At 34.4% G+C, this 12,915-nt stretch overlaps 3 protein-coding genes across 3 annotated transcripts; all 3 read right to left on the bottom strand.

The window, feature by feature from the left end:
• Positions 1-216: 216 nt before the first annotated feature.
• On the bottom strand, positions 217-3,056 carry LOC101267468 (G-type lectin S-receptor-like serine/threonine-protein kinase LECRK3). The gene has a single exon (XM_004249836.5). It carries the CDS (start codon positions 2,679-2,681, stop codon positions 348-350), a length of 2,334 nt encoding a protein of 777 aa, XP_004249884.3. The 5' UTR covers positions 2,682-3,056; the 3' UTR covers positions 217-347.
• A 1,230-nt stretch (positions 3,057-4,286) lies between these two features.
• NAGK (N-acetylglutamate kinase) lies at positions 4,287-7,701 on the bottom strand. Its single transcript, NM_001319331.2, has 2 exons — positions 7,593-7,701; positions 4,287-5,684 (listed from the first exon to the last, which is right to left on the bottom strand). The coding sequence occupies exon 2, from the start codon at positions 5,568-5,570 to the stop codon at positions 4,527-4,529; it is 1,044 nt and encodes a 347-aa protein (NP_001306260.1). The 5' UTR covers positions 5,571-5,684; positions 7,593-7,701; the 3' UTR covers positions 4,287-4,526.
• Positions 7,702-9,610: 1,909 nt separating this feature from the next.
• On the bottom strand, positions 9,611-11,089 carry LOC101262476 (protein NODULATION SIGNALING PATHWAY 2-like). The gene has a single exon (XM_004250398.3). The coding sequence runs from the start codon at positions 11,087-11,089 to the stop codon at positions 9,611-9,613; it is 1,479 nt and encodes a 492-aa protein (XP_004250446.1).
• Between the last annotated feature and the right edge of the window lie 1,826 nt (positions 11,090-12,915).

Genomic DNA, 12,915 nt, shown 5'->3' with positions numbered 1-12,915 from the left:
TGACTCGTGATTGTTGCAGATTTGCTTCCACAATGAAGAAACCTGTAAGTCTCCTAAATTAGTATTTAGAAAATATAGTTTCATTGTACTAAATGTAAATTTGAAGAGGAGTGCTAATATGGACAACACTCAAAAAGGGAACATAAGCCTTTGTTCACTACAGCAGAAGATAAATCGATGTAGTTCTGTTAACTGGTGGCTACAAGAGACAGAGAATGATGCAGAAATTTGATAGCACTATATTTTATTTAGCACAAGTATGGATGATGAAGTACTCTGCTCTCTATGGGGAAGTTGGAATACTTGAAACTTGAAGTACAAAAACCATAAATTGAAGAAGTTTAGAACTATATGGCACTTAAAAAAGAAGTAGGACTAGGAGGCACTGGAATTTCTACTGTCCCTTCCAGCATCAGTAGAACTTTCTTCATTGAAGGGCGAAGTGATGGTTCGTCTTGAATGCACCAGATGCTTATTTTCACCATTCTCTCGAATTGTCTTCTATCAACGTCCTCGTCCTTGACTAGTTTATCTAGCTCTCCTGCATCAAAGCAATCGTAGACCCAGTATTCAAGAATTGACTCATTTTCGTCAAGGCTGGAATCTACACACTTACGCCTACAGATCAATTCCAATAGGACGACACCAAAACTGTAAACGTCTGCTTTCACCGTCACTGGCAGTTTCCGGTGCCATTCTGGTGCAACATAGCCTCTGGTCCCTCTTATCCCTGTGTAGGTTCTTGTTTGGTCTTTCTTTAAGAGCTTGGCCATTCCAAAGTCAGATATTTTTGCACAGTATTGATCATCCATGAGTATGTTCTGAGGCTTTATATCACAATGGATGATTTGTGTGTCACACTCGTCATGCAAATATAGGAGGCCCCTTGCAATATCTCGAGCCATGCCACACCTTTCCTCCCACGTGGGCTGTTTTTCTGTTGTAAAAAGTATGTCTGCAAGTGACCCATTGGTCATGTACTCATACACCAGAAGCCTTCTTGATCCATCCAGGCAATAACCAAGGAGGCGGACGAGATTTCGGTGATGTGTCCTTCCAATGATTTTTATTTCAGTTTGGAACTCTGTCTCCCCTTCTACTAATTCTTTGTCTAGTCTCTTAACTGCTATCACTTTCTGGTCTTCAGCCAAAATTCCTTTAAATACTGTTCCAAATGCTCCTCTCCCTAACGCTTCTCCGAAACCACTGGTTGCCTGCTCTAGTTCTGCATAGGAAAATGCTCGTGGAGCAACATCCTCACATAACTGAACACTTCTACTGTCCTGGATTTTTCTGTAAGTCCAGACATGATTTCTGTGAATGAGGAATCCGGAGATGCCTAACACCAACAAAGCAAAAACAGCCAATGTAATGCCGGCAATTAGGATCTCTATCCTAAGCTTTTTGCCTTTTGTTTCTTCAATCATCTGATTAGGCACCCCTTCGTTGGGTATAGTACCCACCTTGACCAATACTAGATTAGAATTACTCAACTCTCTCCTTCCATACCTCAGAGGCAGCCTTTGCTTTCTACACTCTCTGTCTTTGAACAGAGCAGCCTCACAGTTACAATCCTGTAGACAGGCTTGTTCACAATCTTCCTTTGTCGTTCCGGCCAAAACAACGTAAGTACTATCTTCCCATCCTGCGTTTTCAACTGTTCTCATGGCATAGTATTTGGAAGTGTTCTCCTTTAACTGACAGGTTTCTGCGGTGAAATTCCTTTCACAGCCTGCGCTCCAATTTCCTGGCATTACAAAATCAAATCCCGGAAGACACAAACATTTAGCTTGATCATCTATATTGGTGCAGAAACCATTAAGCCCACAAAGGCCTTTTGGAGTACACCTATCATCTGTTGATGACCATATCACGGAGCTGTTCTGTTGGTTCAGAGAATGTGAATAAATTCTAAGTATACCATCAGCATCAATTTTCAGCATATAGATAATGGTCCTTTCTCTACGGTTGCCACCTTGAGTTAGATTTCTAAGACTTTTAGTGGAATTGAGCAAGTAGAGTAGGCCGTCATCATCAAGATTCAGTGTAACATTATTCCCTACTCCATCAGTGCCTGTAGAGTAGTAAGAATATGGGGAACTATCTGGTGTATTGACAGGGTACTGAACGAGGTTCCCATCATCTTGCATCTTGAGACGGAAAATCCCTAATGAGTCATCTGCTTCCGAGGCACTCGAGAACAGCTCTTGTCTAGCTGATATATGCTGACCTTGTAAAAGTGTGTTTGTTGGATTGTCAAAACTTTGCCATATGATATTGTGATCAGAATCATAGAGCACAAAGTTGCCAGTATCCAGCATGGAAGCTGAAGCAATGACTTGACCAGAGAGATTTACGACACTGATTTCTTGGCCTCCTACTTGTACAATGAGCCTTCCATCATTAGTTAAGAGCAAGACAGCGTTGCTCGGGACAGCAGGACTGTTCCTGTTTGCTGTCCACACTGCTGTCTTCTTAGGCATACCCACAATTAAGATTCCAACAGCATAGCCATTGTTTTGTTCATAAAACCCAAAGGCAAAGCGCCTAGACGGCGAAAACCATGATGAATTGGTAGTAGGTGTTAGAGAAGAGCCAAGAGTTATATTGAACTGCCTTTGTTGTGCTAGTGCTACTCCATGAAATGCAGATAATATTAATAACCATAGCAAAGCAGCCATAGATTTTAGCTTTTCTTCTCTTTTTTTAAACTTTGATTTGTCATAAAAAATTGATAGACAATTTAGTTTATAATTACAACTTAGAAGGATCCAAAGACTTGAGCTACTGTGGGACAAGTCAATTCATGGCAATTAAGTAAATGACGCGTTAAGGAGACTTGGAAATTATTCAGTCCTGTCAATTTTAAGAAAATATTTGTACACGGATAAACTATCTTTTTTAAAAATATTCATATATAGTGACTTTATAAACTCATCTCCTATTTATATATGAAAAATCAATTCATATGTGAATTGTAACTTTAATTAATTAAAAAAAACACTTCGTTCTCTATCTAGTAGCATAAATTTGTAAAAACGAATATTAAAAAAAATAAAAAATCTTACAATTGTACAGTTGGATATCTTTAAATTGACAGGAGTTAATGTGGACAAAGTTTTTGGTAGAAATTCATTGTGCAATTTTTGGAGCCTTTCAAGTCGTCTTACTTTTCTGTAAATAGGACTTGTATGCGTTGACTTAGTCCAAGTCTTTTTTACTTTTCGTGATTCTTTTAATTGATTTATCGTGGAAAAAAATCTTGTTTTTAATATTACGTATTTGTAGGGGTGTCAAAATTAAATTCAAACCCGCCTAGAATTTTAAGGGTTGAGCTCAAGATAATCTGAATTGGGTTCAATCTCAACTCATTCGAGCATAACTCATTTGAAGCTAATTTACAATTGAGTCCAATTCAATCTCCAATTTTAATCCGTTTTAAAACTTTTTATTAAGATATATTTCTATATTTAAGGTATGGATTATTACGTATTTAACATCTTTTAGGTTTATATATCCATTTGTTACTTTTTTTTTTAAAAAAAAAACTTAAGTTGAAATTCAAAATCGTGATTATAAAAGTTAACTATCAATATGTTAAATTATTGAGATTAATCGCCACAAATAGGGAGGGTCAAGACCTAGCCCCTTTTTTAGTCCATTTGAGCCCAAAGTAAAGTTGGACGGGTCAAGATCCAAACCAACTTCTATTTCAAACCCATTTTAATATCCTCAATTTCAACCCAACCCGCCTATTTGACACTCATACATATTCGATTGAATTTAGTAGCTTACTACCTTAGGTTAAAATCAACAAACTTTTTTTCAAATTGAATTTGGTAGTGATGGAAAGAGAAAATATGCTTCAAAGTAAAATTTGCGAGGTAAAAAAAAAAAGTATATGAACTAAACAGTAAAGTATAACCAACTAGAATTGTGGTGGAATGATAAATATTCCTTCATCTTTAATGTAACCATCCACAACCAACCTCTCATATCTCTAGACATCTCCTCTTCACATGTCCAAACCATCTCAGTCTTGCTTCTTGCATCTTGTCCTCCATTAAAGTCGCTCCTACTTTGTCCCAAAATCTTCATTTCTAACAATTCACAAACTAGTTAGATGTTCCAAACTTTCTAAAGTAGTTTGGCCTATATCATTGTACACACCAGGAAGAATTAAGTCGAGAGAGAAAAGGGTAAGTAAATATGCTCCAAGAGGCTAAGTTCACCATCAATCCTAAGCATGTCTAGTTCTGCAGTTTTCACATTTATCAATTGGAAAATTTTCACAAAGTGACTAGATCCTTATTCATACAAGAAAAACCATTAGGATGGGACCATTATCAAACAGAATACAACAGAAAGCCAGACAAAAGTTTCAGTCTGTCTAGCAAAATTTTGTAGCAGAGTGACAACATATTGATAAGAGAGAACCATTAAGGTTCTAGAGCTTTGAGAAAGCTTATCTAGCTAAACCATTTTAAACTTACTAAAATAGTTGATCAACTCGCAATAGTGTTTATCTAGCCAGTGATCATTGTTCCAGCCCCTTCATCAGTGAGAATCTCAAGAAGTAAGGAATGCTGCAGCCTTCCATCGATAATACTTGCAGTCTTCACCCCTTGAGCTAAAGACCTGACACAACAATTCACCTTGGGGATCATCCCACCGGCAATCTTGCCATCATCTGTCATCTTCTTCACTCCTTTTATGTCGATCTGCTTCACCAAACTCCCAGGATCATTACGGTCTTCTAGAATTCCAGCCACATCTGTCAACAAGAGTAGCTTTTCAGCTCCAAGAGCGGCTGCCAACTCACCTGCTGCTGTGTCTGCATTAATATTGTAGGATTGACCCGTCTTATCAGCTGCAACAGATGCGATCACTGGGATATGGTAATTGTCAATGAGAGGCCGCAGTACACTAGGGTCCACACTAGCAATGTCCCCAACAAAACCAAGTTGTTCAGAGTTGGGGGAAGGACGTGCAGTTAAAAGGTGGCCGTCAATTCCTGATAACCCCACTGCAGTTGCCCCAGCCTTGTTAATCAAGGAAACCAAATGTTTGTTGACTTTACCCACCAAGACCATTGATACAATCTCCATGGTTGAGGCATCAGTGACACGAAGGCCATTCAAAAAGTTGGGTTTGATACCCAATTTACCTAGCCATTGGTTGATTTCAGGACCACCCCCGTGGACAAAGACAATGCGCATACCAACACAAGAAAGAAGGACAAGATCAGCAATAACAGACGCCTGAAGTGCCTCAGATTTCATAGCAGCTCCTCCATATTTCACTACAATAGTCTTGCCTCGAAATTTTTGAATAAATGGTAGTGCTTCAGAAAGGATTTTCACTCGGGTTGCTCCCGGGTAAGATTGAACATCAGGTGCAATGACGGATTCCAAGGAAGTTTTGAGGCATGAGGCCTGAAAAGGGTTGCTAAGAATGTTTCGATTGGCTTTGATAGCTGGAATGGATTTTGGAAAAATGAGACTGGAATCTGGAGAGTTGGAGACTTTGCTAACTGGGGAAGAGAGTGAGAAGGTTTTAGCAGCCAACATCCTCTATTCCTTTACTTCCTCCCCTTCTCTATTGAGTCTAAATAGCAGGGGAAGTGTAACACTATAAGTTCTTAAAGACCGTTCGTTTAATGGGGGTCAATGCATCAAAGAAACCTGCAACCAGAATAAGCCATCAGTTAGCACTTGAACCTCAAAAGTATCCCACATAAGAAACATACACTTGAATACCAGCATATCTGAGATAGCCCCAAAACATAATTGGGAAGAAATAATCAAATTAGAGACATAAGATACTTGAATAAAATTCAAAAAGTACCAATGAAACCCTCTGGGTTCATCAATAAGAGCAAAGTTTCTTAATTGTTACTAAGTTATAAAAAGAAAAGTAACATAAACAAACTAAAACAGAGGGAGCACAAATAAATAAGCAACTAGTACTAACTCAATAGATTAAAACAACTCATATTGTAATTCAAAATTCACAACAAGACCTGTCATATACTGGCTAAATCGGTCTCTAATTGGCATTTCATCAAACAAGTAATAGCAGTAGAATCAGAGACATTTCATACAATAAAACTGAACATATAACTGTCAATCAGAAACTTAAACAATCCATTCAAATACATTAAAATTCCCTTATCTATATTTGGCGATTAGGCGCAAATCCCTAAAAATAAATTCCAGAAGAAGAAGAAGACATTTAATTGAACCAAATCTAAAAGGGATCTCACTAACAATTACTAGGATCATGTATTCTTCGGATTTTTTAAAATTGTCGATGGGTACGTGTTTGATCCTTCAATGGTAATGTTATCTTAGAAGATGCGACATGGATATAATAACATTTTTGAAAAGTCCGTACAACTAGTGTCGGTGTCATTTGTCTCCAAAACCATCTAAATTCTCCTTCCTCAAAAATCTTCATATTCAGTTTATGAAATTCTCTTGGGGAACTGACGCATTTAAAATGGTCGGTGCACCAGTTCCCTTATCCCTACAGAGAGTATCATCTGATGACCCTTACCTCGAGTTTATGTGGTTTACTCAAGTACTCTTAAGTCATTTGCCTGGACAAAAGTATTTTTTATGCGTTAGCATGTCTTAAGAATGTTGGTGCTATCTTATGAGTAATGTGAATCAAAGTTTCTTATCGAAGTAGTTCAATGTTGAATTTTTAGGTGATATACATTTTAACCATTTAGTTTAATCTTAATTTCTTACACCTTATGCTTTGTTGTGGAATAGGGAAGGAAGACGGGAAAAGAGAAAGGTATAGTTGAATGTAAGATATGTAATGGAGAAAGTAATCTAAAGAAGGTGATTGGGAAAGATGTAAAAGAGAACTTTTTGTTTCTTGTTTGGTTAAAAGAAGTTAACAACATAGTAGGAAAGGAGATCCATTCTCTTTTCAGAAACAAGGGGGGAGTTATGAGTAAGAGTATTAGATTGTTCTTCTTTCGAACTCTCTAAATATTGGTTTAAGGGTGGTGTTCATGCCAGTTTGGGTGCACCTTGACTCATCTACCAAACAGCTTGCTACAACCCACAAATGCGTCCAAGCATGTTTCTTCTCTACAAGTGTCGAGCTCATCGAATTTTGGGACTGAAAACAGTTTTTGGCTTCATTTGTTTCCAAATTGCAATAGCGGGCATATTTGTTGAAACAATAGTTCACAAGAATGACAAAAGAAGGTAACTTTGAGCAAATCCCCTTCACCTACCTCTACTGCCCAAGCTATACATACCATAACTGATTATGTTTTCCAAGCTTATTATCCTCGAAACTCGAACAAAGAAGCTACTAACCCAATAGATTAAAACAACTCATATGTAATTCAAAATTCACAACAGAACTTAGCATATACTGGCTTAATCAGTCTCTAATTGGCATTTTATCAAACAGGTCATAGCAATAGAACCAGAGACATTTCATATAATTAAAACTGAACATATATCAGTTCAAATACATTGAAATCCGCATATCTATATTTAACGATTAGGCGCAAATCCCTAAAAATAACTTTCAGAAGAATCAAGACAATTATCCTGTTAATGTACCTGGAAACAGTGTGTGCTCGGCAGTGAGAGAGAGAGGAGGAGGAGGCGGCGGCCGGTAGCTCAATTTTCTCCGATGGACAGATTTTATTATTCGCAAGTAGTAGTAGGTGGTGTATAAAATTATTAGAAAAAGAGATAAATGAGAAACATGTGGGAAAAATATATACAAAATAGTCCTTCATGTTTAAAAAGTTGTCCAATAATTTTCCTATTTTATAAAATATGTACTACACAAAAAATATGGCATATATATAGCACATGAGAAATAATTATGTAACAAATAAACACCAAATACCCACCTAACTAGGAATAAAGACATTCTTTCTAACTCCTTTATATATAAAAAATATATATCACGATACACACCACACAATTTTAATGAAGAAGTCGAGCGATCTCGAGATGTAATATGTATATACATAAAAAGAAGGAAAAAATTGTACAAAATAGCAAACTAATAACCTAAATTAAATAGAATAACTAGGGTTTGATTTAATTGTGCTCCATAGCAAACATTATCTAAAGTTTGCCAGCGTCTCTCTCCCAGGAATCTCGCTCGCCTCTCTCGCTTTATACACAGAAGTGTATAATTCTGTTTCTGTTTTGTATAAAGCGAGAGAAAATTGTATATACACATGCAAAAATGTATATCTTCGTGTTATACACTTAATTATACAATATACAAACATTTTACTTCAAAAATTGCAGAGAAAAAGGCCAATGAATTATACAATTGCGAATTATACAATTGCAGTGAAATACAATTTTCTCTAGCTTTATACAACAGAAGTGTATATATTGTGTTTCTGTTTTTGTATAAAGTGAGAAAAACATATATCTTTTTGCTATAAACTTATAATTATGCAATATACATACATTTTAATTCGATTCAACTATATGCAAAACAAATTATACAATTGCAACGAAATAGGCCAGTGAATTATATAATTTAGGCCAGCGAATTGTACACTTGTATATGTATAGCGAATTATACAGTTTTTATGTTTGCTATGGAGCGCAATTATGCAAAGTTTGCTATATTATACAAATATAAATTTTTTGTTTGCTATATGTGAAAGTTGCCCTAAAAAGAAATAATCTATCTACCCGATATAACTTTTTGAAGAAAAAGTGTCCGCATTTAACTGATTTTATGTATACATACGTAGTGATACATATGTGTGTGATATATCTGTGCACTTCGCAGTTAGCCCGTTTAGCTTTCTCCAAGATGAGGATCCTATTGGCCCAGCCCATGTTTTAAATGAACTAAGCCCATCAAATTTTAGCCCAATGTGGATCAATAAAATCCTGTTAATCATGATTTAAGTGGTAAATGTTTATATTCAAACTACATTTTTTTGTAATTATTGATTTAAGGGAAACATCCAAGTTCTTGTTGAATTAATTTTATTTAGACCTTAAAATTTTAATATGACAATTGTTGCTCAGTTGTACATGAGATAATAACAAGTTAAAAATGAAGAGGAATCGGATCTTCGTAACACACCTCATGAATGGTAGATACATGTAAGCAAATAAACAGTAGTATAAAGGATGTGTGCGGTATAGAGAAAAATATTTTATAATTCTCGCATGTTTAATTAGTAAAAAGAAATTAAAATTACTTTCTCCATTTGTTGTTTATTATCTTGCGACCATACTTCGAATAGTACTTCTCTTTTGAGTCGAAGGATTATCAATCGGAAACAATCTTTCTGCTCTACAAAGGTAAGAGATAAGATGTGCATTGTCTCACCGTCTCCAATTTCCAACTCATGAATTTCACAAGATTTATTTTTGTTATTATTGTATTTTTTTTTCAAGTAAAAATAAGAAAAATAAATTGAAATGTGCTAACAACCCACTAAGAAATAATGAAAGAAATACAATCTCATTTACTCAACCTTTCCCAAAACTAAAACTTCACTATATTTACATTGTAATATTTCAATAACCTCCAAATCTAATTAATTCCCATGAAATATAATGTTCCAAAATTTATATTACAAATTTTTTTAAAAAGATATTGAGCTTGAAGGACTAGAAGTTGATGATATAGGAACCCAAATGGAAGCACTTGTCAAAGGCCTTGATTTCCAACACAAAGCCAATTTGCTTTGTTCATTTTGCACCCAATACCCTCCACTAAACAAACTCACCAAATGCTTGGCTTGTCTCACATTACTTGAACTCATTGGAATTTGTCTAAAACCTTTTAATGAATATAGCCCTTTACTCCATCTTTCCCTTTCTAATTTATCACTAGGGAATTGTCTTAATGAATCCAAAATTCTAACTCTTAAAAATTCCTTCTCAATGACCCTTAATGCTAACTTGTATCCTCCACCAAAACCTCCAAGAATTGAATCATATATTGTTGTGTAATGATGTAAAGCCTCACAAAAGAACTCAACAAATGGCATAGATGAGATTTTTGATAAATTGAAGAGCTCTTCTTCAACTAAGACAACAAGTTTAGGGGACAATTTTCTTAGTCCATTGAAAAATGTCTTGACTAGTGAACTTCCCCTTTGTGGCATGTGAAGTTGGTGGATCATAACATTAGCTATTAAGTTGTTATGACCCTCAACAACAACTTGTAACTTTTCTAAGTCCTCTAAGAGGATTTGATCAAACATGAAAGGAAGATTGATTGAATTAGCAAATTCTTGAAGTCTTTGGCCTGTTTTTTCTACATGACATGAGTTTGAATGATCACTAACAAGTGATGTGATCCTTAGAGAAGAATTTGTATTTCCTCTTTCAACCAAATCAACCATCAAAGGAGGCCATTGAATGCCTTCAATGATGTCAAAATCCAATATATGAACTTGTTGACTCCCTTTTGTTGCTTCAAGAATTGCTTGATTCGCGGTGAAATGAGCAAACTTAACATAAGGAGAGATTTCTTGAAGCATTTGAAACGCGGTCATTGAAGATGTGAACTCTGATTGATATTGATTTAGATTCAACAATTCATGTGATGAATTATTCAAGGTCTTGCATAACAAGGCTTGTGTAAAATACAAAGCCAATCTTTCAACAGGGGAATTTTCTCTGTTTTCTTGATTAGGAAGTATTGTATTTAGCCTCAAAACAATTATAGAAGCAAGATCAAGATTTCTAGCTTCAATAGCCTCAGCTCCCATAAGAAGAAGATCAGTTACACTTGTTTCCTCCATGAGGTGATCTTGAAGGAATTTGAGACGAGGATTGCAGACACGTGATTTTTGACCCTCTCTCGAGAGTTCAGTATCTCCCTGAATAATTTTTTGTTGCGTGTTTTGAAGGGGGATGTCTACATCTCCATCGATGAAATCGAAGTCATTTGGGAAATAGTCTAGTATGTCAACATCATTAACAATAGTTACAAAATCTTGGATTGAACATTGAGGGTTAATAATACTAGGATTATTCCAAGAAAATGTGGTCTCTAAGTTGCTATACTCAATATATGGATTAATGTAATTTGGTTGAAAATTTTCACACTCCATAATTATTTTTTTTAAAGAGGGAATATAATTGGAGATTTTGTCTAAAGGGTCTAGGACAGTTTTTGTTGCTTGTTAGCTCTATTTCCAAGTGTTAGGGAACATGATTTATATATACACAAAATTAATATTAATAGGAATTAAAAAATGGGGTTCCAAAGTAGGAGTAGATGCAACTTGACATAGTAGACACTTTTAAATAATTAATTTTTTAAAAATGATTTACTCAATGCCAATAATAAAGGAATCTTTTGCCTAATGTGATGTGTCAAGTGTACATTCATCAAAGAAGTTTTCAAATTATTTTTTTTACTATTTGGTTTTCAAAATTCTTAATTGTAAAGAATTGACATCACATGATATAATAGTAACAAAATAATGGTATATAAAAATAAAATAAGAACTTTGAATAAGCATAGATTAATAATATGTTCAATGCTTAAATCCCCCTTTCCCCCACCCTCCAACATTGATTACCACAATACCTTCTTTTTTAAGACATTTTATAGATCAGTAAATAATTGTACTAGATTTATTTTTGGGATTAACCTAGCACAATTTATAACATACATATATTGCTTTAGAAAGATAAAACGTTTAAGTCCATGTCATTTCAACGAAAGACCCGTATTCAAGGTAGATTGGAGTTCTAGCTTTAAATTTAAAGAATACTTTTCTTTCTCACTACTATATCGGGAGAAGTAACATGTCGACATTATTTTTTTTATTTTTTTTTACGAACAAAGCTTTGATCAGATCTTATATTTGTGTCAAGAAATACATTAAATATTTATAAATAACTCAAAAGTTTGGATCTTTAGTGTCTATACTCAAGTTCCAAAGTTTTTGGTTAGTGCAAGGAATCTTTTTGATAGTCCAAGATTCCATTTTTTCAATGATATTCCATGATTTAAGATAATTGGCTAGATCCATTAAATCATTTTATAAAATTTATTAAAATCCTTTTTTATAAAGCAAATGGAATTCAATTCTTGAATAATTCACACCACTTTAGCTTTTATTGGAGAACAATATTTTCCATAAAAAAAACAAGAAGAAAGATTCCTTTTTTCTTTGGTTTGAGTATTTCTAACAAAATTAAGAATTGTTGAATATTTCTTAATTGTTCCTTAACAAGAACATGAAAATGAAGTTAAATTGGGAGATGAAAAAGAAAAAGACATCCTAGTTTACTTTCTTATTCGGTGCTTCATATATATTTGTATCAGATTAAATCTGAATATTCGTCAAAAAGTCTTATATTAAAAAAGTAAAGAGCAAAAGCCTCCAACATGTAAAGGTAACTATATATCTGATAGAACTTGAAAATGAACCTCAGAATTCTCATTAAAAACAAAAAAATATTTGTCGCTTCATTGAAACCTTAGTTTAGTTTTTTTTTTTTTTGGATTAGTTGATTCCATAATTAGTCAAGAAACTAACTTAATTGATTCCATTGCTCACTTCTTGATGATCTAATTACACAAGGACATGAGGTTATTAAATTAACAATTATTATAAGTTATTAAGAGTTTTTAATTTACTTGTGCACCAATGGGAATTGTTGATTCTTGTCCACTTAACTACTCATTATTTCAGCCATGCCATGCCAATAACAGTAACTAGCTAGGAGATAAAAATAAATAAATCTTTCATACATCTTCAATATTTTTCAGTATAATTAATTTTCTCATTAGTCAAACATTTAATTTGTTAAAATATTCTTTTATCTTTTTGGACTTTTTCATCTGAAATAGTAAAAATATTTGCAAAATAATATCTCAAAGGTTTCAATCAACAGGTAGTAGCATCTTTTCTTAAGGTCAACC

Source organism: Solanum lycopersicum, chromosome 11 (genome assembly GCF_036512215.1).
Source record: "Solanum lycopersicum chromosome 11, SLM_r2.1".
In the NCBI taxonomy this organism is placed as follows: Eukaryota; Viridiplantae; Streptophyta; class Magnoliopsida; order Solanales; family Solanaceae; genus Solanum; species Solanum lycopersicum.
Note: the sequence above shows the minus strand (reverse complement) of the source record. Positions and strands in the feature narration are given on the sequence as shown.